The 27,103-nt window shown below is 46.6% G+C and overlaps 1 protein-coding gene across 25 annotated transcripts in view; it reads left to right on the forward strand.

Moving 5' to 3' along the window:
• The first annotated feature begins 3,378 nt into the window (after nt 1-3,378).
• Nucleotides 3,379-27,103, forward strand: part of tcf7l2 (transcription factor 7 like 2) — a 108,909-nt gene continuing 85,184 nt past the window's right edge. For 6 of the 25 annotated variants that reach the window (XM_035404404.1, XM_035404412.1, XM_035404406.1 and 3 more), the window contains exons 1-3: nt 3,385-4,263; nt 4,425-4,491; nt 4,645-4,769. In XM_035404404.1, coding sequence (XP_035260295.1) covers nt 4,075-4,263; nt 4,425-4,491; nt 4,645-4,769 — 381 coding nt within the window. In that variant the 5' untranslated portion in view covers nt 3,385-4,074. Of the gene's footprint in view, nt 4,264-4,424; nt 4,492-4,644; nt 4,770-27,103 lie in introns of all 25 variants that reach the window. The other 19 variants (XM_035404402.1, XM_035404408.1, XM_035404407.1 and 16 more) reach the window with 6 other exon arrangements.

Below are 27,103 nucleotides of genomic sequence, written 5' to 3' on the forward strand. Positions count from 1 at the left end.
ACTTTTCATAATTGGATAAAAAATTCTATGAAAACACTCATTATGGTAAAATACACAATACATAAAGCCATTATAAGCACATAATTGTGGTTAACCAGGATATTATTCATGACATAATTTATCTGAATCTTTTGGAAAGAATGCTAAAATGATTACCTGAGGTAGCTTCACAATAGGAACATTTTGCAATTGACTAATTAGGTTAGGTTAAGTGCCAAGTTCCATTTGTTAAAACAGAAGCCTTAATAGTTTATATTAATCTTGCTCTGGGGGGATTTTGTATGAATCATGCAATGGTAACTACAAAACAGCATGTAAAATGCACACAATGTTGCTATGAAAACAAGGGTGATGTAGACCATTAACAGACCCTACAATACTTTAATTAAGAACAGAAACATTCAACCAAGACCGCATTTGCACTGGAGTATGTTTGCAATTAACCAATTCCATATAGATATCCTTTATAAAATCCCACTTTTCTCTATTTTTTAAACTATCCATAGATACTCCAGCAATCATATCTTTTCCATTGTGATACTGATACTATTGAACGCAAGGTCTTGTGGGAAATCTATTAAGGCTCTTAACAATGGGAGCGCTGCATCTCTGATGATAGCCAGATTTCAGGTGCTACAGCGGATTGTTAGATTAGAAAACACTCAAGCTTCAGACTACATGTAGGCCTATTACACCAATTCACCAGTTATGAATATATGAGAACAAAAAAATACTAATCAGAACCTAAGCAATAAAAAAATGTTTTTCAGCTTTTATGCAGACATCAACTAATTAAATGGCTTTGGTCCCTTGGGACTGAATCATATTTACTTATTAACCAGCCCCTTGAGACTGTCCAAATGAGACAAACGCTAATGAATGACTGAGTAAATGCAGTTTGTTTGTAGCTGCTATTAAAATGACCCACTCGCAGACTTCGCTCTGAGGATACCTGCTGGGGTAATCCAGAGAAGCGTCAGACCATATGGATCGACTGCTTTGGTCTAGTCCGAAGATTGTAGCCACATTAATGGTGAGCTGCCGAGTGGTACTTTCCCAGCGCATTGGCACAGAGACGTGTGCCGGTCACACGATTTCCTCACTGCATAAATTCAATGAGACGGAAAGGGAGGCAAGGTACATAGGCTAGGCTACTGAATAACCTCATCGGGTCACCCAGCATAGCACCATTATCTACACAACGCAAGAAAAACGTAACGCCCGCTAATTGTGGGAATTACGATTCTTTGTTAGTTTTGAACAGGCTGAACATCTACAAATGCAACTGCATGACATCACTCCATGTAGTTTATTTTATCCTGTTAAATTAAATAGCCTACAATGCTTTAATTAACAACACCAGCCTGTTGTTTTCAAATCATTTCCCAAAGTAATGTTGTGGGGTAATGCGACTTTAATATGGACAAAAATGTGATCTTAGATCTCTCATCTATCTGTTAAAATGTTGCTTTACACATACACACACACACATACAAAAAGACCGTATTTCCCCCCGCCTTTGTTAACCTATTCAGAGTGCAGGTAATGGGGTATGATTTCCGAATTTGTTACTGCAGCAAGCGGTTTGTTTGTCTGTTTCTGGGAATATGCCAGTTAAATAGTTTGCTCTGCTGTCGGCGCACTTAATATTTCCAGGATAGCCAAGCAAGTCTTCATAATCTGATTATTTCTAGATCGTTTATTTTAACCAGGCTAGTCTAAGCAGGAGCCGCTAGTGTGTGTGTCTGTTGTATGTGTGTGTTCGCAACAAATTGAACGGGGCTCTCATGTTTAATTAGTTTGTTATTATTTTCAGACAAGATTTGGCCACTTTAAGTTAGGCTACTTTAGAACCCCATCAGGCTTGCGCGCACAAAAAAAAAAACAGCCAAGTGTAAAAAAAATTCCTCGAGATGCGGGCTCATCCGTAGGATACATTCTATGACAACGTTAAGTACATAATGAAATATAAAACAAAACATCTAAAGACAACAAAGCCAATAAATAAATCTTTAAAATAACCTTTAAAGCAAAAAAAAAAAAAAATCACGTCCATCGTTTATTCCCTATTCATAAAAAATTAAGAGAAGCGTATGAAAATGTTATGCTATTTGTTTCTTTTTTATTTTTTACCATTTCAACGTTCGGATATTATTTTTGTACACGATAACACCAACCACCCCATCTCAAAGTCCTTATTTCAGTGCCAACGGTCTGGTGTACAGCTCATCATGATGTTCATAATATGCACGCATTGGCCTCCTACATAAAATAATTACACGGAAGATTTTAGGTCACGTAATTGCACATAAAGCAGGTAATTAGGCAACGCATAAAGAAATAACTATCACTAAATTGTTAACCTACTATAAATTGTATATATTTTAATGTCAATTTACACACACCCACATTCGCTGCGTAATTTAAGCTGCACTGTACCACTTTTTTAACGACACCATTTAAAGGCATCATTTGATTGGACTGGAAATTCCAGTGATACAAAGAAAAACTTTTATTAGTGCCATTTTTCCCCGGGCTTTGGAAAGATATCACATAGGCCTACTGCGCAGACACTGAGGAGAAAAGAATCCTACACAAACCAAGACCCTGTTCTTTTATTTATAATGAATACAGGTTAGTGCCCAGACCTGCGGAGCCTCATTAGCACCGTGCGTTGAGTCCACACGGTATTGTGTTGAGACCTCGGTGCTGATCGCTGGATCCCTCAACGCATTTTCCCACAGTTTCCCCCCCCCCCCTCAGCCTGGCCCTCCTCTGGAATGGGAGCGACAGTCCACCGTTAGCAACATTTTACTAACATGTTCTAAATCCTTGTAAAACCACACATGGAAATTTTACCTTGACACAAATTCACCTGATCGTTTACTATAGTTCTACTGCAGGTTACGTCAAAAATATTTTTCAGCCAAATTATTTAGACATCCAATTTTAACATCCTATTTCCAACTGGCTAGCAACCGAAATTAATTTGTAATTGAGTAATTTGCGGGTTAGGTAAAATCAACTACTTATCCAGTTGTCAAGTCTGCGTTGAGGATTTCAAAATAGTTTGCTTGCTGGCGTAACGAGATAAAATTCAAATGTAGCAACGACCATGAATTCCACGCAATGCAGCTAGATCTCTGGTTTGATTTGCTTTAGTTTTTTAAAACTTCTTATACTTGGATTATGAACCACGATCACTAAAGCCAGCAAGAAAATTACATTAACTAGATGACTGAAACACAACAAACGCTAAATGTTCGTTATTCCATTAGCATCACAATTACTTATTGCGTTCTATTTAGCTAGCAAGCCAGCTAATTCCACGCGATAAAATGTCACGTCCTATATTCAGAGCGAGCAAACACCGTATTTAGGATTTAGGGTAAACTTTAAGCCATCCATGATAAAACTCGTCAGAGCTAGCTAATGCTAATAACGTTACGGTTGATAACAAGCTCCACTGAAATTTAAGAAATTGAGGAAGTGAAAAATAACAGTGGGACACAGATACCGCCCAAATATGTAATCCTCGCATTGGATTATAGTATTTTGCGACTATTCTATGTTTTTTGGCACAGATCTGAACCGCTTATCTGGATAGCTAACTCTCCTGCCTCTCTCAAAACTGTCTCTTCCTCTCTCGCTTTTCAGAGGGCACAGTCGTGCTCCGGCTTCCTCAAGCCGTTTTTTTCCAATGCTTTCCTGCCCCTCTCTATTTATGAAAACGTCACTTGAAGTCCCTCCCTGTTTGAATCTCATTAGTTTCTTGTGTGTTTCTCCCTGTCAATAATCCCGAATCCAGAGTCTATTTCCATCCCTCTCTATCTGTCAATCAGCGCCGCCTTTGAACTGAAAACCACTCCGACCAACTTCAACTCACTCAATCCGAGCGGCTCAGCTCCATCTCCGGCTCCTTTTTCTGCCAAGATTCCCCTCTTTTTAGTTTGTACAAACCGCCAGTCCTTGGAAAACGCTAATACAGACCCTAAACTTTAACTCGGATTCGGGATCACAAAGATCAAGGGTTTAAAAACTTTGTGTTTTTGCCCCCCAAAATTGCTCGGGAAAATGCCGCAGCTCAACGGCGGTGGAGGGGACGATCTGGGAGCGAACGATGAAATGATCTCCTTCAAAGACGAAGGGGAACAGGAGGAAAAAATTTCGGAGAACTCCTCGGCAGAAAGGGATTTAGCAGATGTCAAATCTTCTCTTGTAAATGAATCAGAAACGAATCAAAACAGCTCGTCGGATTCAGAGGTAAGTGGGAAATTAACCGGGTCATTTGTCCACCTAGTTCACTATGCTACGTTTTCCTAAATGTGTGTTTTTTTGTGTTGAAACCGCTTTTGTACGACTGAAACGTTACCGTTTGCGCTATACGTCTTTAATGCAAACCTTGTGTTTCATTGCATTTCAAGGCGGAAAGACGGCCTCCGCCTAGATCCGAAACTTTCAGAGACAAAACCAGAGAAAGTTTAGAGGAGGGTGAGTTTGTCGTTTTTCTTCACGGTCTGTCTCTGGGACTTTTACAGTACTGTACAATGTAAGCGTGTCGTGGATATCCTAACGGATTCTCAGACGCTTAAAAACTTTTCAAGGCACTTACAAAAGTTTTCTTCTTTTCCCCCGCCATGTTAGCTGCGAAAAGGCAAGATGGAGGTTTGTTCAAGAGCCCTCCGTACCCGGGTTATCCATTTATAATGATCCCCGATCTTACAAGCCCCTACCTTCCAAACGGATCACTTTCTCCAACAGCACGCACAGTAAGTTAATTTACTTAAATGTTTGTTTATGTATATTTACGGAGACACGCATTTGAAGGCAGTGTGTTGTTATTCACGCATTGCTTCCTAGTGAGCTTGGTATGTTAGCTATTAATATAGCTAGCTAGCTAAAGCAAAAGTTTCGCAACTTTTCAAGTACTGTATAATGGCACGTACAGAGTCTTAGCTAGCTAGCTATGTGTATTTGTGTTATGAGCGCATAAGTGAGCAGTTTTCAGCTCCGAAGCGAACGCGCGTTTCCATCGCCTATTCTATTTGAGGTTGCATGTGATTAGGTATGTTATTTCACAAGCAATTGTTTTACGAGCTGTACATAATAAAATAATCATATTTTGTAAACCCACCCTTTATTCTGTAGTGATTAATAACAATTTATGGTTGCATGTATTTATTTTAAATACGCGTTTTTCAAATCATTTTATTTTGTTATTTTACGTAACACGTTTACTTAGCGTTGCATTTATTATTATTATTATTATTATTATTATTATTATTATTATTATTATTATAATTGTTATTGTTATTATTATTATTATTATTATTGTTGTTGTTGTTGTTGTTGCAGCAACAAATCCTTATCTCTCAATTAAGGAAGCGTACATAAAGGGAATTTGAAACCACTGACATTTCTCTCAATTAATAACTATTTCACCCGTGCAGTTTTGCACAGTTACGCCAAGCGTTTCACGAGCGCAGATGGTGCAACCTCTCTGAAGAATGTTTTACTTTTAATTTCTAATTTACCTTGTTAGTCACATAAAGCTATTGAGATGTTGTATCTTATTTATACTCGGGTAAATAAATAAAAAACATTAATAAAAGCAAATTTATATGTTAATTCTTCATTCAATCATTACGCATTTGGTCTGCTAAATGTAAGTACATGCTTGTCATTATAAATTCCCATTTATCAAATATCTGCGTCTTAATTATGACGACCAAATAAAACGTTTGTAATATTTGCACATTTGTTTTATGCCTCCGTGGTAGGTTGTCACCTACGTAGTAAATAGGCGTGAAGAAATGTTTGAATTATTTTCCTCATAAATAACGTTGTCTTATGGTATATAATAGACATTTTTATTTTTAAAATATCGAATGCAATCGTACGCTTTCTCAAAGTGTAGTTCAGTAAAGACACAGAAATTGTTTTCCGTGCGCAGCTTTGTGTAATTATGCATATATACTAATTTACCCTCCACCAAATACCAGTCCCAGTGGGGCAATATAACTGCACATGGGGGGCAATTTTCTAAACCTACTATTTTTTTTATTCAATTTGTTTGTAATTACGAGTCCCTGCTTCCCGAGCTGTCATGTCATATTAAAGGGCTAGAGCAACAACGAGACTTCATGAAATATTCTACTTACCCTACACTTTTGCATAAAGAAATGTGTTTTTTCAATTTCTATTTTGAATAGCCTATTAACACCAAATTCATTATTTGCATTTTTTATTTGTCATGAAATGGTGTGATATAGAAAGTAATGAATAAATTGATGATGGTCTTATAATTTGTTCGACTTGGTTTCTGTGACAACAGACATTACATTATGTTTCAATATTTGTAAGATAATTTGGCATAATATCATAACAGGCCTTTTAGCTGTGCACATGTTATGCAAAAAAATAATAAAATAAAAGAAGAAAGGACACATTTTAAAAACACTGGAAAAACTAAAGTGCACATAAACAAGACATAGAGGTAAAAAAGACATAGTTTTGAAAACCTGTGATGTATGCAAAGGATAGTGATGATTGATTTGATTTATAAAGAACAAACGCAGTGTGTCTTATAATATATTTTTGTCCATCTAAAAATGCTATAATGTGACGTATTTCATTGTGCTGTAGTTTGTTTTATTTGTTGCTGGCTTGCAGAGTTTACTTCGTCCCCATGAGCCATTGTTTGTCGGGTGTTACACACAAACATGGTTGTGTGTGTGTGTGTGTGTGTGTGTGTGTGTGTGTGTTTGTTTTCACCACAAGGCTGCTGTTAGCTAATCTGAGAGACAGGGCTCTGATTGTAATAACTGTATGAGAGTTGCATAAGGTTTCACTCTTTTTGCAATAAACACTGAAAAAAGGACAAGCCTTTGCTTTGAATCTGCATTTAATATGCTTACTGAAAAAGAGTGTGCTACAGTCCTGCGTTGTACTTAGTGTACTGTGTATGTATATGGATACGTACATGCGCTCTCAAATGTCACATATCTTAGCACATGGTCTGTGTTGGGTGCATTCGTGCGCAGCAGTGATCTTCCTCCATTTTAAAAAACGTTCAGGTGCTAGGCCTGAAATGCTGCGAGAGTCCTGGAGAATGTTTGCTGTCGCTTACTTTGTTTAGCGTCTTCTCCGTGTGCATTTTTAAACAGAATAGCAGTCAGCTCGAGTCAGCAATGAGAGCACAGACCGCTGTGTGTTCTGTCAGATTGACTGGTTGGTTACAATACAGACTACAGCAGTCACTGTGGGATGGTACTTTGTGTATTTTTAGTTCTTTGTCTTTATGTATTATATATATATATATATATATATATATATATATATATACACATTCCATTCCAGTTATTTATTTGTTTATTTTAATTTTTTTGCCATGTCCCTGTTTGAAGTGAACGTCAATTTAATAACATGCTCAGGAATTGTGTGTTAATGTTGGCTGGTTTTTTATCATCCATAATTGCATTGCCGTTTTAATGCATCCAGGTGTAGTATTTGATAAATGCTCAATTGTAATTGTGTTTTGAGACCAGTGGCTTTCAGTAAATACTTTGGATTGTTAGTAAATCCATGAATCTGTTTGCCCACGTAATCCCCCTTATTGTTCACTTCTGTAAATGCACTAGGTGTCAAACCGTCTCGGCTTTTATGTTCCGACTGCTGTTTTCATAACGTGTTACTTGGTTTATTCTAAATATTTTATCTGGGCATTGATTGCCCGTCTGTTTGGTCACAAACACAGTGGGTCAAATGCCGGTGGTCCCAGAGCAGTTTTCTGAAGCGTTTGTTAGCCCTAAAGCATTGTACTATGCATAGCTTACAGGAGTCAGTTTGGTGTCAGAATTTGTCAGTGTGGTTTCAGCTGCCTGTCCGGTAGATGTGTCACACACTGCCTCTTTTGCTTCCCTCTCAAATGTACTTTTAAGAATGAATGTACTTAGAAATTTCTTTTTGTTTTATTGCTTAATGGTTCATCTGGCTTTTTAGTGGTTTTGTTTTAACCCAAGGGAGACATTCTCATTCATTCTCCTCTTGGAAATTGCACCAAAAAAAAGATATTTTACGCACATTTATGTTAAAGTAAAATCTGTGTGGTCATGACGGCTTCGTAGAAGAATGTGGTCCGTATGTGCGGAGTGTAAATTGTGAATGAAATGAAAATTGTCCTGTTTTACTCTGGCAGTGCAGTGTTGTTTTAGGTTTTAGTTTGATGGCCTTTGGCTGGACTAAGCATGCTTCCTGATGCATAATATTCCCTTATTTAAAAAAAAAAAAAAGTATGTAGCTCCTACACACACACATAAGAAGAATTATTTTTGTAAGTATGTATGTATATGTGTTTTTATATATATATGTATATATATATATGAATGTGTGTGTTGTAGGGGTTGACAGCCTGTCTATTTTGTATGACCTCAGAGAGCTATAAGGACGCATAGTTTGTTTTTTCAACCACCTGAGTCTGAAGTGCTTTATAATTTGGTATCATTTAACAGTTTAACATGAAATCATATCCAGAGTTTAACCCCTGCTGCCTTGCCCTGTCCCTACCCCTGCCCCACACCATCCAACCCTGCCACTCAACTCCGCACCCCCCTCCCCCCCCCCCCCCCCCACCCCCAAGTCTTCTGAGTCAGAGCAGGTTCAGATAGCCATAACCGCGCGGCTGACATCCGCTCCACTCTCTCTCTCTCTCTCTCTCTCCCCCTCTCTCTCCTTCTCCACCGCGTGCGCCAGCGTTTGCCGGCAGCGCCACAGCCGAGCGGCCTGGAGACTCCCGGCGGCGAATCGCCGCGCCGTCAGGCTGTGGCGCGGAAACGCACGGGGGCCCACAGTCGCGCACCCGGCAAATTACCGGGGGCCATAAATCCGCTGGAGCTATTTAGAGCGGCCCGGGCCGGTGAGCGCGGAGGTACCCGACGCCGCAGTGGGCCCTCGCAGTGCCCCGGCCCCGTATGTGTAATTACCAGCAGTTTAAAAAAAGACACGGCACCCAAACACGCTTCTCAATTTAGAATAAAAAAAAAAACACAAAAAAAAAAAAAACCATCTTCTCGAGAAGGAAAAAAAAAAAAAATCTATGGCCTATTCCAAGCAGATTTCGCAGGACATTGTGTTGTTTGGTTTTGTATCTGGTTTCTCTCACAGTTGCTTCCATTGAGAAATAAAATAACTGCTTGTCGGGGGGTCGGGGGGGGGGGGCGGGGGGGGGGGAAGGCAAATGACGAATTAAGTATACTGCTGGCTTCGGGAAGACTATATTGTGTAGTTATTTGTTAATTCGGGGCTGAATTAAAAAAAATCTTTTTTAGCTTGAGGTGGAGCAATTGTGTTTCCGCAACGCCTGGTCTGAGGGAAAGGTCTGGAGAGATCTTTTATTTCTGTAATTCACGAGGACAGTATCTCTCCCTCTAATTCGGGAGGATAAGCGGAACAATGGAGCTCGTATGGATTATGTGTGTGGTGCTGCCGCTCTGAATGGCTGGCGCCCGTGAGGTGAATAAGACTCGGGGACGGACTGCACCTTATCAAATTGGCTTTACATGCTAATGACTCCTAATTGTCGCCCGTTGGGGGGTTTATTGGGCGGGCATTGTGTCGTCCTGTGTCGGCGGTCGCGAGACGCACGCTGGGTTTATTCGGAGGGTTGACGTCGTTTTGTTTTGCAAATCGCAGCGTGTTTACGACGTACCGGCCCCGGGTCCGTTCGCTGCGCGTTTTGCACTTTCCCCCCTCTCCCTCTCCTCCCCTCCATTTTCCCATCGCAGCCAGCGGGCCGAAAGGAAAAGTGACTCTTGTGTTTCGCTGAACTTGATGAACGCCCATAAAACTGCAGTCTGGTTTGGATTTGAGGGAGTTAAGTTCAGGACTAAAGTTTGGCACCGTTAAAATAAACGCGGGACCTGCTCGGCATTAGTGGCCGGCCGCATATTTTCAGGACTTGGCTAATTAGTGCGAAACTGTAATTGTTCGCGCGCCGCCAATAGGAGCAGTGTCAAGCGGAAAGCAGAGTTTGCGCGAAACCGGCCTGCAGTTTTAAAACAATAAATCACTCGCATATTTGTGGAGTGATTCAGATGGAGTCGAGACCTCTCCCATCACGACATGTGGTAAATTGTAAAAGTCAATGAATTGCAGATGTGGGGAGTACAGTAATGTTTTGTGAGCTCTGGGGATCGAGTGGAAAAGATTTGCGCTGTAAATATTTACTGAGATTACGGGACTTTTTCTCCCCCCTCTCCGCCCGAGCCCATTAATTACCTGGCGTTGGCGATGTCGGCGGTTTGATTTACCTGAGAGCGCGTGGAAATTGGTCGCGGTCGTTTCGTCTGGCCCGCTGGTTTTGTCCGTTTGCTGTTCGGTGTTGTAAAGGTGCACTGGGTGTCTCGAAAGCTGCACCTCGACCCTTCTTGTTGAGAGAGCAGTCTGAATTTTCACCTGTCACAATTGGACAGTTGTGAGGTTCCGTTTGATTTAGTTTGAGATTTTTTTGTAATTCATTTGTTTATTATTTATTTATTGCTGGGGCATAATCATTGACTGAATGATAATAAAGAGTAAAATATTTATTCCAATAAACAGGTTTTGTCCTTCTAGAAGGCATGAGTCTTAAATAATTAATACCGCAGTGGCCAGTGTCCCCATAATTATGGCACCCTTGTTTTTAAATCCATTCATGGCCTCATATTAGACTAAGTGTTGGTGTGTTTTTATTTCTTAGCTAGGAAAGGAAAATGAAATGAGACTTGTAAGTAGAGGCTGGGAGTGTGTGTGCTTTTGTGCTTGTGTTCTTGTGCCTGCAGCTTTCAGTGTACACGTGAGTGTTTGCATTATGTCTGCATTTTTGTGTGTGTGTGTGTGAGAGAGTGACTCGGTGAGTGAAGTTGTGGCTGAATTCTCTCTCTCTCTTTCTCTCACACACACACACACACACACACACACAAGCATTAGCTTAGCAGCTGTGGCGAACTGGGGTCTCTAATGCATTTCCATAATGCTTCACACAAAGATCACTCTGTACATCTGGAATGCAACTTTTGTCATCTGTTAAATATAGGCTACTGGCCCACATGGCTAGGCCGCTCGAAACATGGAAATTAAATTATTCTCAGTGGGGGGTGTGGGGGTGTGCGGAAAGCTCCAGATTTCAGGTGAAAGAAGGCATTCCTTTCCTTTTTATAAGTACCAATAAAAATATTTTTTTAGCAAAATAGTTTTTGTTAAATGCCACAGACAAAAAAGTTTGAATTATTTTTTTCCCTCTTCATTTTCTCTTTTCTTTATTCCCTTGGTAAGTCTTGGGTGAAGAGAATTATTCTCTTGATCGTAAACAGGGAAATATACTTTTACCAAATGCCACTATCTGCCTTATGCACTGTGCTGAACTACTCACTGCAAACAGACTCTGGCTATGCTTTGTGGAAGGTCAGCCATTTGAAGGCACTGGTCTAGAAGCTGCAGTGGTTTTTTTGTTTGTTTAAATAGTAGTAATAATAATAATAATATTATTATTTTATATAATAAAATATATATTTGTTCAATTTCACAGGTCCTGCAGTAACTTTTCTGAAGCAATTGGATTGTTGTGGAGTGATTTTCTGTGCATGGAGACATTATTTATTTATTTATTTATTTATTTATTTTCTTTTTTTTGTGCCGATCAGTGAATCGTAACCAGACAGAACGCGCGTCTGATTGTGTGGTGAAAATGTTTTAGCCGTGGTGACCCTGGGAATGTTCTTCGTTTTGAATTGGCTGCGGAAGTGGAGAAATTCGGATGAAGCTCGTGTTTTTCGCTGGTTGACGTGTGTATTGGAAGGGTACGAAAGCCCATGTTCGGTCATTAATCACGCTTAGATGCTGGTGAGCATGTAACAGTGGACTGGATACTCATAATTGAGATGTCATTTGTAAGAGCATTTTAATCCCAATAATAACGACAACGTTAATAACTTCCGTTAATAATAATAAGTCTATATATATATATATATATATATATGGTAAGAGAGTGTGTATGATGTATGCGTTTGTGTGTTCGCATATATGTGAGAATGCATGTGTATGCATACTTACATACATACATACTTACTGTAGATGCGCACATGCATACGTGTACATACATATAAAATGTGTATTTTACATAAACAGGTGGGAGGCTAAATACATTATCTCACAGCATTATGCAGGTGAGAAACGGAGACAGGGAAAGTGTGTTACGGACTGACGGAGTAAAGAAACCCGGTGACCTGGGCGGCTGCTCCGTCCCACGGAGCGTCGTGTGCGCTGGACTCCAAAGGTGGCGGAGCGAGGCGCGTAATTGGCGGTAATGCCGCCGTAATGAGAGCAGAGGCCGCTCGCGGTTAGCTGTCCAAACAATGGAGCCTTCGGGGGCTGCATTTATCTCTCTCTCTCTTCCTTTTTTATTTATTTTTAATCGGCGCGGGGGGCCGCGAGAGAGAGGGAGGCGTCGTTTATCGCCGGGCTTGACTGGCAGGCGACGCGCACGGCTCGAGCTTCCTCTTAACTTTCCGTTTTTAAGAATTTTATTTTGTATCTTCTCCGAACCCTCGCCCGTTCACCTCGGTCTTTCTCCAAACGCCTCTGCCTCCACCTCCTCTCCCTCTCAGTAATGATGTCCACAGGACCAACCCCCCCCCCCACCCCCCATTCCCCACCCCACCACCACCTTTAGAAAAAGGAAAAAAACCTCAAAGGAAAGCATTGTTTGAGGGCGGAGGAGCGGCGCGTGTGTTTGGACTGGAGCGAGCTGGGGTCGGGCCAGAGTGCAGGCCGACGCTCGGCCCCTGGGTTCGGGGCGCGCCGCTGGGTGCGGGGGAACGCGGGTGCGGCGCGGGTGCGGCGGCTTGAGCTCTGGACCCTTACCTTTTGGGGGCGCGCGGTTCGGGGGAGGGGATTGGGGGTTCCGCCGGGGTAACCCCGGGGCGTGGCCGTGCGCGCTTCGCCCGTCCCGCCGCGCGCGTCGCGTTCGCTGGCCGCCCGGGCCGGTCGATTGGGTCTGCTTCTGCTTTGCGCTCGAATGCAGCGATCCAGCCACGGTGTGGGAGGACCATGACAGTGCTTTAAACACAATAACGATCAACTTATGTTTTTATTCATTAATACCAGCATTGGCTTATTGTACAGAATGATGGTGTGATGTTCTGATATAAAGGACGTTTTGTGAGCCTGTGCTTGTGTATGATTTATAATGGTGCCACAATGTAAGGGAGTGATGGTGATGCTCAGAGATGCTGGTTGGGCCTCGAACCTTCTTCCAAGGGGCAGGGTGTCGCTAATTGGTGAGACTTTGTGGACTTTATTAGTCGGCTGCTAGAACCGTGTGGAAAGAAATTAAACTGGCCTGTCGAGTGAGGAAACGGCCCATAAAAAAGAGAAATCATTGAGATGTGAAGAAAGCTGTGGTAACGTTTAAAACCAGGTCCTGGCTGCCTGGAAATATGGAGTCCTATTCGCTGTGTCTTCTTAAAACTCTTTCTCAAATATTCCCAGGCAAACCTTTGTTTCTTCCAGAAGCTTAGAAAATTCTCTGCCTGCCAGGGTTTGATGCTTTTTGATTCTGGTTTTTAAGATTTGATTCTGTTTGGGTTTTTTTTAAAAAGTGGAGTAGAAATTCCGTCTGCGAGACTATAGTAGGCTATGTGGAATGTAACGCTGCAGCAGAGGGGAAAGGTTGCGTAGTCCGACATGTATTTTTAATCTTCCGATTCAATTTTTAATTTTGGCGTAATAGCCTCGATGGGGCCCCGCGCGCTCGTGTGCATGCGCTAATGAGCCACTCGTTATCCTGTTTGCTCGTCAAGGTGCTTAATTCACATCAACACGAAAGGTGAAGGAGACTGTATTGCCGAAGCAGCAAATAAACGAATGTATTAATTGCGGGATTTCCGTGGGATTTCGAACCGAATGTATGCAAGGTTAACGTGCGATAAAAGGGCCTCTGGGCTGATGTGTTGGTGTTGGCATGCGATGAGCATTTTCACTTTGCTAAAATAAAGAAAAATGTCTCCGAGACAGACTTATCAGCAAAAAGAAAGCCATTGAATATTTCCATATGTATTTGAATGTATCCATAGAACTGAAGTTTTATGTACATAATTGGTATCATTAAGGTGTAAGCAGACGCAGTCTTTATGGGTGAAGTACCGGAGGCCGCCCGCTCTTCTCCAAACGTCTTCGACCGCAGCTTGGTGCGTGTGTGGCTGGGGCGGGTGACGTCGGCCACAAGGTGTTTGCGGGTTTTCCGATAACGCGCGGTAATGCCTTCCTGTCGGACGCGCCGCCATCGTTCCGGATTTTGCCGCGGAGCGGACCGCCGGGGCGGAGGCTGCCTTTTCCCAAATGAATCCTGACTCGAAGTAATTGATTCCCTGGAGCGTGTGAGGGGTCAGTCCCGTTCCGGGACGCAGGTGCGGAATGACGTGGTTTGTCGGAGGGGGGAATCGGAAATTGCCGGAAATTGATCAAGCTGTGCTGCTGAGGTGATTGTTGGGCAAGCTGTAGGAGTGGGGGGGGGGGGGGTGGGTGACTGGATGAAAAGGGGGCGGGGCGAATAACCCCTGTTCTGGCTGTGGAGCTGGTTTATCCAATCAGAGCTCACCCACAGACCTGCAAGGGAGGCCTTTTCATTTCACTACCTACCCAAACCTCTAGTGAGCTCTTTATCCAATCAGTGCTGACATCATAGATCAGCCAGGGATTCCCTCACCGAATCAGGGGGCTTACGCTTTCCTTTTTACCATAGATATTTGGTGCTGGAATGTGCAAAGGGTACCGTATTAATAAAGATGGACAACTTTGACGACTGACGTTTGTCTTGGCCCGCTGTGTCAAAAGCTGAGTTTTCAGGAAGTTAAAAGTGTTTCCTTTCCTCGTTGTGACGCTGCCTTTTTCGGGCACGGGGGCGGTGGTCATTGCGGTGACAGTCGAATCTCCTTGAACACTTTCGACATGACCTCTCACTGGGGAAACTTAGTTCTTCCTAAGTCACATGATCGATTGCGCGAGGAGGCCGTACGGTGCCCTGGCGACGCGGCCGTGGCCCGGCGCGGTCGGTTTGAAAGCCGGGTGGCGTTGGCGGTGCCGGCGGGGGCCGGAGAGCGGCGGTGTTTATTGGAGCCCGGCGGAAGAGTGGCGGGATGTTTAGATAGCCCCCGGCCCCCCAGCGCAGGTCCGAGGAGGGAGAGCTTACCCTCTGTTTACACAGCTCGATTGTCCTGCCGGCCTCTGTTCGCCTAATGCACTGCTGTTCAAACACACACGAGTGCTGGAATGACCCCCCCCACACTCACCACACACGTGGCGGACATGCTTGTGTGTGGGTGAGAGTGAGAGTGTGTGTGTGTGTGTGTGTGTGTGTGTATATTTGTGTGTGTGTGTATGTGAGAGAGACTCTGTGTGTGTGTGTGTGTATATTTTTGTGTGTGTGTGAGAGAGACTCTTGTGTGTGAGACTGTGTGTGTGTGTGTGAGTGTGTGTATGTGAGAGACTGTGTGTGTGTATTTGTGTGTGTATGTGAGCGAGACTGTGTGTGTGTGTGTGTGTGTGTGTGTGTGAGAGACTGTGTGTGTGAGTGTGTGTGTGAGACTGTGTGTGTGTGTGTGTGTGTGTGTGTGTGTGTGAGAGTCTGTGTGTGTGTGTGTGTGTGTGTGTATGTGAGAGGCTGTGTGTGTTTGCTTGTGTAACTCCGTGTCAGTGCAGCATCAGGCACAGGGCCTCTCTGTGCGGCCCGCGCTCGCTCCAGCTCCAGCTCCAGCTCCAGCTCCAGCTCGCCCTGATTGAAATTGAAGAACAGCGAGCGGCGCTCAGCCGGGCGGAGCCGCCTGAGCGTCGGGCGCGCGGGGGGGCCGGGCGGGGGCGGGGACGGGGGACGGGGGGGCTTCAGACAGACGTTGACATACGGGCGAGTCATGGAACTAATTGTTGTTTGAATTACCTGTTATGATCCAATGACAAATCCCCGCCGCACTCCCGCCACTGGAGCAGAAAATGTGGGCTGGATGGGTGAGATGCTAGCGCGTGTAAACCGTACTTCAACAAGATGGATAAATGCAATTATTGGGCCGGCCTGGAGAGCGAAAACCCATTTAAAGCTCGTAACGCTAAGCAGAGGCCGTGGTTAATTCATTTGGCCAATTTGCGGGTGATGTACGAGTGTTGGGGAGCATTAGTCAGGGGGGTTGGGGGGGGGGGTGGCGGGCGGGGGGGGAGAGAGAGCGTGGTATGGCGCTCTTAAGCTGTCTCTGAGGGCTCCCCCCCCCCTCCATCTCCACCCGTTCCTCCCTTGTGAGTGAGTGATACAGATGGATGCCGCGGTCTGAAATGCTCTAAAATGGCAGAAAGATGCACTGGGTGCAGAGAGAGGGAGTCGCTGTGCCAATGAGCCGGTGACAGGAAGCAGGAAGCAGGACAGACAGGGGCGTCGGCCTCACCTTATTTCACCCCCCCCGGCTAACAAACCGCACAGGATCGTGGGCCCGAGCCGCGGAACCCCCGAGCCGGAATCTGGCCTCCGTGGGTAGGCCGCGCCGTTAGCCTAGCGGCGTCCGTGACCCGGCCTGACTCCGGCGCTCGGAGCGAACCCTCCAAACGAGGCTCCGGCGGCGCTCGCCATCGAGTGGCGATTACGCAACCTCGACCTCGCCGCTGCACGCAGAGCTCCCTCAGAGAGGCTCAGAAATGGCCTCGTGTCATTTCGGTCTCAACGATTTCATTTTGCTTGTTCATATTGTTGTGTTTAACTCTAAACTGAGGCATGTTTTTTAAAAAATTTTTTTTTTTACAAAAAGCAGTACATTGGTGAGAAGAATCTCACTTGAGGTTTAAGAGATATTTGAGGCGTTTATGTATATAAACACATACAGCTATGCAGTGTATGTTAAGCAGTGAGCATTTTTAACAGCTGATGTTCCATAGGCGTTACGTCAGAATGATTTAGATGTGTGTTGTGAGCGTGCTGCGTTTGCGTGTTTGTGCGCAGGGTTTGCCAGACGGTGCGAAACGCGGGCGCAGCAGACGCGCGGGTCTCCGTGGCGCCCGCCGGGCGAGGCGGGGCCGCGCGCCCAGCTGTTCCACCGCTACGCCAGCGCGGACATGCAAATGCGGCGGTTACAGCGCGGCGGCCCGGGAGAGCCCGGCGCGGAGCCGCTTAGCGGCGCAAAAAGCCGCCGATAGCAAAAGCGTGGTGAAGGTTTTGATTTCTGACTGCGGGAGATAGGGGTTCACCATCAACAAGGACTCGGAGAGAGAGAGGGAGAGAGAGAGAGAGAGAGAGTGAGAGTGAGAGAGTGAGAGTGAGGGAGAGAGTGAGGGAGAGAGAGAGTGAGGGAGAGAGAGAGATGGAGAGAGTGAGAGAGAGGGAGAGGGAGAGAGGGAGGGAGAGTGAGGGAGAGTGAGAGAGAGAGAGGGAGAGAGAGAGGGAGAGTGAGGGAGAGGGAGAGGGAGAGGGAGAGAGGGAGAGTGAGAGAGAGTGGGAGAGTGAGAGAGAGGGAGAGAGAGTGAGAGAGAGAGGGAGAGAGTGAGAGAGAGAGGGAGAGAGTGAGAGAGTGAGAGAGAGGGAGAGGGAGAGAGGGAGGGAGAGTGAGGGAGAGGGAGAGGGAGAGAGAGGGAGAGTGAGAGAGAGAGGGAGAGTGAGAGAGAGAGGGAGAGGGAGAGAGAGGGAGAGAGAGGGAGACGCCTCCCCTGCTTCTCATATTTTTTTAACCTTGGCGGGTTCTCTTCGGGGTTGTTAGATCTGTGACTGTGGCTTTAGGGGCCGCAGGATCGGCGGAGAGTTCATCACCTTCTTTCAGCCGGCGAGGGAGCGGAGGCCTGGCGTCCTAAAGGGGAGCAAGCTGCCCATGTGTTGCGCGGCGGTTAGAGCGCCGGGGTTCATGTTGCGCAGCGCAGTGGTTTGAGCGCCGGGTTTCGTTTTGCATTGTTTAGTGGGTAGAGCACTGGGTGCGCTGCTTGGTGGTCGGAACACTGTGTTTCATATCATGCTGTATAGTGGTTAGAGTTTCATGTTGTGTTGTATAGTGGGTAGAGTGCAGGGTGTGTTGTATAGTGGGTAGAGCGCAGGGTGTAGTGCAGAATGGTTAGATCACTGAGTTTCATGTTGTGTTGTATAGTGGGTAGAGTGCAGGGTGTAGTGCATAATGGTTAGATCACTGAGTTTCATGTTGTGTTGTATAGTGGGTAGAGTGCAGGGTGTAGTGCAGAGTGGTTAGATCACTGAGTTTCATGTTGTGTTGTATAGTAGGTAGAGCTCAGGGTGTGCTATATAGTGGTTAGATCACTGAGTTTCATGTTGTATTGTATAGTAGGTAGAGCGCAGGGTGTAGTGCATAGTGGGTAGAGCGCAGGGTGTAGTGCAGAATGGTTAGATCACTGAGTTTCATGTTGTGTTGTATAGTAGGTAGAGCTCAGGGTGTGCTATATAGTGGTTAGATCACTGAGTTTCATGTTGTATTGTATAGTAGGTAGAGCGCAGGGTGTAGTGCATAGTGGGTAGAGCGCAGGGTGTAGTGCAGAATGGTTAGATCACTGAGTTTCATGTTGTGTTGTATAGTAGGTAGAGCTCAGGGTGTGCTGTATAATGGGTAGATCAGTGAGTTTCATGTTGTGTTGTATAGTAGGTAGAGCGCAGGGTGTGCTGCATAGTCGTTAGATCACTGAGTTTCATGTTGTGTTGTATAGTGGGTAGAGTGCAGGGTGTAGTGCATAATGGTTAGATCACTGAGTTTCATGTTGTGTTGTATAGTGGGTAGAGTGCAGGGTGTAGTGCAGAATGGGTAGATCACTGAGTTTCATGTTGTGTTGTATAGTAGGTAGAGCTCAAGGTGTGCTGTATAATGGTTAGATCACTGAGTTTCATGTTGTGTTGTATAGTGGGTAGAGTGCAGGGTGTAGTACAGAGTGGTTAGATCACTGAGTTTCATGTTGTGTTGGAGAGTGCTGAGAGCACTGGGTGGGATATTGTGTTGGACAGAGTGAGCTGTTCAGTTTCGGTTTGGTGCCGCTAAGCTAGCGCAGAAGCAGAGTTATGCGTGAAAAGGGAAAACTGTAGCGAGGCGGGATCACATTCGTTATGAAAGAGCACTGACAACAATCATAGAGCTGCTGTGTTGGGTCAGTCAGCGGTGGTAGTAGTATTAGCCTCTGGCACTGTGGATACTGGACTGTGCCTCACGTTAGTTCACATGACATCACATTAATGTTTAAGGGTAAGGCTAATCTAATAGGTATAACATACTAAACTGGAATACAGTGCAGGCAACATTGGTACTTTTAATTTCACTTCTTTTTCATGCAAGTGATTTAAAATTTGAATATGAGCCAAGCAAATGTAAGTTCAATGTTAATGGGCAACTTCGCTAGCAAAAAAACATGGTTAATCTAGTTAGCCAAGCAGTTGGTACATCTTAACAAAATTTATTTTAATGAAAATACAACTTTTCTCAGTCCTTATGGTTAGTGTAGTGCCATTGTTGAAATTTGTGGTTTGTGTCTTCAGCGATCAGTGTGAAGTTGTCAGTTTAACTGGAAATAGCTAGCTGTGTGTCAGTATCTGCCACTACTATATAGATAAATGGTTATTAATGGAGTTCAATTACAAAATCTATTGACTAATCGAAGATGAATCTTCATGATTAATCTAATAATTTCTACATTTCTAACTTTTTTAATATCTCATGATACCAGAGAATAAATAATAAATATTATTACAGAGACTTGGTATTTTCTGTGGTGTTTCTGTGATGGGTACTGTAATTTTTTGTCACGTCTAGGCAAGTATGAATGTAGTTAAGGCAAGTAGATTAAAAAAAAAAAAAACGATGTGTTTTTATTCTAACTTTCCAATTTGGGCAAGTGTGAAAAAAAAAAAACCGTAATGTGGAATGGTGAGTTGTGCAGTGGTTAGAGTGATGGATTTGATTTTCTGTTGCGTATGCTGGGCGTGATGTTATGTTGTGTAGTGGATGCAGTACTGGATGCGAGGTTGTGTTATATCGTTACCGTGATGCCTACCCCAGATTATGTGTAACTAGAGCCCCAGAGTCCGGTTTTAACGCCCACACTTGCATTTTTGGTTTTATGCCTGGCAACGTTGGGACATCCCAATACCCCCCAACCCCCCCCCCCCCCCCCCCCCCCCAAGCACACCCTACCCCTCCATCTCGCACGCCCTCTCTGGAGAACAACTGCCCGTCTCTCAGTACACCGGTGGAATTCTACACCCTCCCTCGAAAAGCAGCCTGGAAGGTTTCTGTACGGTGCTCCAGATCATTTTACAGGCCCCGCAGCCCAACAACCCCCCCCCCCCCCCCCCCCCCCCCCGCCCGAACCCCCTCCCTGCTTGGGGGCCGATGACGCAGTTTCAGTCCGGACGGCGGGAGGTTTTCCCATGCAGCTAAAATCTCTGGGTTAAAAAGAAAAAGGGGAAGAAGAAGCCATGCCCTCAGGCCGTGCCCTTATAAGGTGTGCACCCTCGCTGGCGTGGGGTTTCGTACTGGCACCCTGACTGAAAAAATAATAACCAAGTCCAGTTTCTGAGTCGGGTTGATTTAGCATCCCGGTCGAGATCTACATTTTTTACGGCGTCCGGCGGAAAGCCACAGCGCCCCCTGTGGCTCTGGCTGAGCATCGTCACACTGCGGTGCACAGCCCTGCGTTTGCAGAAAGGGGAAATATTTATCTTGCATCGCCAGTGAGTTTTTCCCCTCCGGATGGATGCTCTGTGAATGTTAGATTTATTGCTCCCCATCGGCCCTTGGCCCCGTGTCCCCCCCCATGGGCACCAGCCCGTAGGGGCCAGGACTGGACATTCTGAGGCCCCTAATTTGTTTTCTTTCTTTTTTTCTCTCTCTCTTTTTTTTAACTGTCCCTGTCAAGTTGAGAAGTGGCCAGCTTCAGTTGTGGGGATTTAGTCCAGAGGATTTCTGGTTCTGGTTCTGGTTCTGGTTCTGTGGTTAAACATACTGTGGTGCTGCAAGCCCTATGACCTGGTGAAGGCTTTTTTTTTTCACTGGAGGCACGCACTTTACTGCTAAGCCCCCCCATCCTGCTGAACTGTCTGGGGTGGTCCGATCTACACCGCCCCCCTCCCCACCCCCCCGCACCCCATCTCTCTCTCTCTGTCTCTCTCTCTACCTCTCTCTACCTCCATTTCCATGCGCATTTCTTGGTGACAAGCTCGATTTTTGAATTATGATTGGATGCTCGGATCCTGTGGTCAGAAACTGAGCTCTAATTGGCTACAGAGGCCTCTGGCACGAGAGACGCGCAGCAGCGAGCGAACCGCATCGAGCACCGCGCCATCGGGAGCGAACGAGGGCCCTCGACGCTCCCCGTAGACAAACCGCGGTGCCGAGCAGGCGCTCGTAAAACAAACTCGGAGAAGAGCGCACTTTCGTCACTTCTAAACCGAGCTCATTATGTGGTTTGCCCGACTGGGCTATTTTTTATTTTTATTTTTATTTTTTTTAAGGCAAAGATTTAGACCGGGTCCCTCAGGAGAGACAGGGCGTATTTAGCGTCGATATTATTAAACCTTTCTGCTCTCGACACCCCTGCGCCCCCTGTGACAGGCGATTGGACGAACCGCAGCTCGCCCGTCTCTCCCCCCCTTTTTCCTCAGACTCCGTGTTTTGAGTCATTTTTTTGCGCGCGCCGTAATTCCGCAAATAACATCGGTAACGACTCGACTGGGCTTAAAGCGATCGAGAGGCCGCCCGTTTGCCGTCTGTCTGGTAGGATTACTGTTTCCGTGTAATTAAAAGTGTGACCCCCGCGGCTGTCGTGGGAGGCGCCGGCGAGGAGTTTGAGCCGCCGCTGTTTTCTTCGCCGAAGCGAAACTTAAAAACAAAACAAAACAAAAAAAAACGGAAAAACAAAACGGAGGAAATGGCTCGGCTGATAAAAATAAAAGCGAGGCGGAGCGGGGCTTGTGGCGGCCTTCCCTTCCCTTCCCTTCGCGCCGCGTCGCGTCTGCGCCGAACGCGTTCGCGCGGCGCGGGGACGCCGTCCCGCCCCGCTTTTTCCCAGAGTTCAATTTGGGCGGCGGTGCGGCCCCAGCGTAGTCCCCCCCTGATCCCTGTGAGCAGTCACTGAAACCGCCAAGGATCGGGAAGGGGCGGGGGGTTTGGGGGGGGGGGGGGGGGGGGGGGGGGGGGGCGGGGGGGGTGCTGCTTTAACTCCTGCTTCACGTGTGGTTTTTGTTCCCTGTCCCTTTGGACAGTTTCCAGAGATGCAGGTCTGCTCTGTTTCTGCCTTCCTTACGGCCAATACCAAGGCCCCTGTAATTCCCCAAATTGGATTTCAGATTTGATCTTGTTGCGCGCAGTAAACAGAACATTAAAGGCAAGGAGATGGGGCTAATGACCCTGCCCGTGTGTGTGTGATTGTGTGTGCGTGTGCTTTTGTGCCCTTGTGTGTATGTGTGGCTTTGTGTGTGTGTATGTGTGTGCATGCTTGCGTACACGTGTGTGTGTGTGTGTGTGTGTGTGTGTGTATGTTAGCAAGAGGACATCAACCGCACAGAAAACTATCCTGGCTGGAGAATCCTGAACGCGAGTAAACGTGGACCAAGCGTTGAGGCAGTCCGCGCTGAACATAAAGCGCTGAACACGTCAGGGGAAGACTGAGGGACGGAAGGTAAACTCTTCTGAAAATGAGCTGCAGGAGCACGACCGTGGAGGGCGTGGTCTTCTCTGGAGGAAACGCAGAAATAAAGATTCAGTTGCGCTGCTGTCGCTGGAAGTGACGGAGGTGGCACTGGGACGAGCAAATAACAGGAAGAGAAGGGGAAAGTCAAACGGCAAAGAGGCAGTTCCGGTGCGTGGAGTTTGTTTGTTCTCTGGGTCTTCTCTTGTTTGTTATGTTTTCTGGATGAGCTCTGCCGTCTTGCCATTCGTCCTGCGATTCCGTTAGCCAGGCCCAAAGAGCACTGATACGTTGGGTCCAGGAAGGATTTATTCAGTTTTATTTATTGATTTAAAAAAAAAAATATAGGACTGCCAAGATGGCCTTTTAATTGACATAAGCATACTGAGAGGGTGAGAAAAGGGATGTGAACAAAGTAACTATTCACACCGAATTTAAAGGCCAATAAAAATCAGGTCAGGAATCGTGAAGGCCCGACAGAAGCCTAGTTTGAGTTTATAAATGGGCGAAGATGAATGGATCCAGTAGCTGACAAAGAATCAAATAACGCAAGCCATCACAGTAGTTACAAAAAAAAAAGAAAAAAACACTTGCTACTCACCTAAAATATTGGATTTCTGAGCGCCTTTGTCATGAAATATGCAATACAAGCCACTGACCAGCAAAGCTAAACAAAGGAAACGAGCATCATCCAGCTTTAGGGCCCCAGTGAGGGCTGCGTCTGATAAGTATTTAAAAAGCGGTTTTTCAGACGCTTTTTAAAACATTGACAATCTGGCCCTGTGTGTTTCTTCTTCTTTCCCTTAAGCCACCTGTTCAGGCTACGAGATGACCTCTCTCTCTATCTCTCGCTCTCTCTCTCTCTCTCTCCCTCCCCTCCTCTCCCTGTCTCTTCTCTCTCTTTCTGTCTCTCTCCTGCCACCTTAACCACAGACTCCTCCCGCCTTAACCACAGTCCTTGTGGAAGCCGTGATGAAGTGAAATGGTGATAGTACTAACAGAAGCGGATCACGGGAACATTAAAGTGAATGAGTAACGCTTGCCCGTCGCTCCCGGTTTCTCTGGTCCTGCCGGGCAGAAATGCACGGCAGCCTATATCTTACTGTGTTTCTGCCATTTTATAATGTCTCAACGCCTGTTTGAGCATGGCCTGTCCCCTTCGGGTAGCCAGATCTGCGAAAGCTGCTAAGTCTTCCTGTCTTCCCTCCCTCCTTCTCCTCCCTCTCTTTCTCCCTCCCTCCCTCTCTTTCTCCTCTCCTCTCCTCTCCCTCCCTCCCTGCCTCCTTCCCTGCGCTCCGTGCTCCGATTGTCTCTCTGAACTGGCAATAAGTTGATTGCTTTACAGAGATGATGTAAGCCTTTGCCCAAGGGTACATCAGGTAGGATTTCTCCTGCTTTATCTTGTAAAGCCTAAATTAACAGCTGGTTTGGTTTGAGTTCTTCTGGATCTGACTAAAGGATTACACTCGGTTCTCATGTGAGTCAATCTGATTTGATTTATTGCAGGTCTATCAAAAAAGATCAATGACGGCTCTTTTGAAAGTAAATCCTTAATCGGTCTTCCCTCTTGCATGTCACTATTGTGATTTTTTTTTTCCTCTCTCCTCCTCTCAGTCAGTCTCCCTCCCTCTCTTTCCCTCTCCCTCCGCATTTCTTTAACCCATCGCTGAGAAATGTGCGGTGAGCGTTCTGCAGTGTCAGTGATATTTCGCCGAGGTGCCTGGGGGGGGTTTCTCTCATTAGTTAACCACCGCAGCAGAGCGAAGTGAAACCCACCTTGCTAACACCGGATGACAGCAGTTAGGAGGAAGCAGAGTTCCGCAGTCTGAATTTCATTTTACGGTATTTCATTTTTTTAGATGCTTTTCCCCTATAGTGGTTGCGGCCCTGCGTAATGTGTGGTGGCTGCAGCTTTCTTCCTAAAAATGTACCTGGGTTTTCTTAATGCTGAATACAGCTCCTCAAACTGGAAGCGTTATTATCGAAGTTTGAAAGAACGGATTGAACCCGGCCCGGGCGCGCGGCTGCGCGGACAATCGCGATATCCGGCGAGTCGGCGGAGCTCTCGAACCAAGGCCGCTCATTGTGTGAGGCGCGCCGCTCGCGTTCCCTGCCCAAACGAGGCTTCGGATGAGACCCCCCCCCCCCCCCCCCCCACCTGTCCCTCCCCCCGAATCCCTGAATAGTCGGGCATTTATTTCTTTATTTTCTTTGTCAACAGCCACCACCGCATTATTATTTTTTTTGTTTAGTTTTGGGGCGAGAAGGCTGTGACGTTGCCATGGCGAACGCGAAGAGCGGCGTTTGAGTTCCTTGATGAGTCTTTGACTCGTCCGAGCGGCGCGGGACAAAAAGCAGCCGCATCTGAAGGGCACCAGGGTAGTTTTACAGTGTGGTTGATGCAAACTCCAAACTGCGTTCTCCTCAACACCCCCTCCCCCCCACCCCAAAGGGGTAAGGAAATTGAAATCCAGACACCCCCCCCCCCCCCCACCCCTGCCTTCTCCCCCAATATGTCCTGGCAGCTGCATTGAAATGAGATACAGTGATGTTATGTGTGTTTCTGCCCTCTGGTTCGTCCCCTTCTGTAACACTGGGCCCATTGTACCTGCCCCCCCCCCCCCCCCCCCAAAGGCCCAAGCACGTTGCCCCCTTAACGATCCCGTAACCCCCACAGCGCCGGCCCCACACCCCCCCTCCCCCTCACTACCCTGCCCGCCATTCGTGATGACACTGTTAGAGAGGCGTGTGGGAGGGGGGGGGGGGTGGCGGGTGTCGGCCCAGTGTAATGAGGACTGAACATCAGAACACCAAGGCCCGTGGGCTGAAAGGAGAGAAAGAAAGGAAAAAAGAAGACTTGAAAAGAAGCGAATAGATGACAAAGAAAGAGCAAGACCTGCTTACCTCTCCTCTGTGGCTCCTACTGTCATACAGACATAAAATAATTTCACTTTGCATTTCATATAGTGTGTGTACGTGCGCATTTATTCATAAGCACACTCTGCCTCTCTCTCTCTCTCCCTCCCTCCCTCACTCTCTTAGTGTGGGTGGGATTCAGTCGACATTTGTCCTTAACTTTGACTTTAAAAAGACTTTAAAGCAAGAATCAAATAAATTTCCTTCACAAATGCAATTTGGCGCGTTCAGCAATCGCTAACAGCGACTCTCCGGAGTTTCTGAAGAGACAGCGTACCGCCTGCTTCACCTGCAAGGCGAAGTTAAAGACCAGAGCTGAGCGAATGCAGGCCTTTCTCCCGCGGTGCCAGGTACAGGTAGCTGTGCGTCTGGGGGGGGTGGCCAGGTTTTTCGGGGGGTGGGGGTAGTTTCCTGTTTGTGGGGCGCCGGTCGTCCACGGCAGCAGGCGAGGCGCTCTGGGTCTGAGGCCTCCAGCTGCGGGAGGTGGGTTTCATTCCCACACACTGCTCCGCTGGCTGGTGGGGGGGGGTTGGGGAGGCGGGGGGGAAGGGGGGGGGCATGGGGGTCGGGCTCCTGCTGTTGAACTGCCTGCGTTCTCCCCAAGGTTCTGGGCTGTCTTCCCGCTCTCGCCGAACCGCCCCCCTTCCCCTCCTCCTCCTCCTCCTCCTCCTCCTGCTCCTACGCCCCCTTGCCGTCACCCTCCCCTCCCCCCTTCCCTCGCTTTGAGGACTCTGATTTGGTTTGCCCTGAAACACCAGCTTGTTTTCTGACACGTGCCGCCACCTTAAAGTGGGGTTCGGGGTGCGGGCTTGCTCTCTCTCTCTCGCTCTCTCTCTCTCTCTCTCTCTCTCTCTCTCTCTCTCTCTCGGGGCAGGTTGACGCCACACTCGGGCGTGTCACGGTCTGCTGTCATTTGTGGAAGCTGCTCCTGTCAGCGTGCTGGGCTTCTTTATCCTACTTCCCAATGGAAAAGATGCGTGCATGTGCTGCCAGGCTGTGCGCGTGTGTACGTGTGTACGTGTGTGAGCGTGTGCGCGTGTGTGTGTGTGTCTGTGTACGTGTGTGCGCATGTGTGTGCGCGCGTGTGTGTGTGTGTGTGTGTGTGTGTGTGTACGTGTGTGAGCGTGTGCGTGCGAGAGAGAGACCAGGACTACCTTTCTGCCATTCTTGCCTGGCATGTGTTTATTTCAGTTATCAGCAGATAAACCCTCTTCCTTAAGAGAACGTAGGCACCAGGTTACCGCCGCACCCCCCCCCCCCCCCCCGCCCTAAAATGCCGTCGTTTGGCGGTGCCTGCGGTCAGCGGCTTGCGACGCCCCTCGGCGCAAGTGGGCCGCAAGAAGCCTTTTCCTCTGTCGGTTTTCCTCCATTAAATAGCCGGGTTTCTGTTGCATCACGCGCCGCGTTCCACGAGGTAAAAACACGCTATTCAACCGCATTCCTCGCAAACCTTGTGCTGTTTTCCCTTTCTGTCTCACCCCTTCTCCCTCTTTCTCTCTCCTCCCTCCCTCCC

This window comes from Anguilla anguilla, chromosome 2, assembly GCF_013347855.1.
Source record: "Anguilla anguilla isolate fAngAng1 chromosome 2, fAngAng1.pri, whole genome shotgun sequence".
NCBI lineage: Eukaryota > Metazoa > Chordata > Actinopteri > Anguilliformes > Anguillidae > Anguilla > Anguilla anguilla.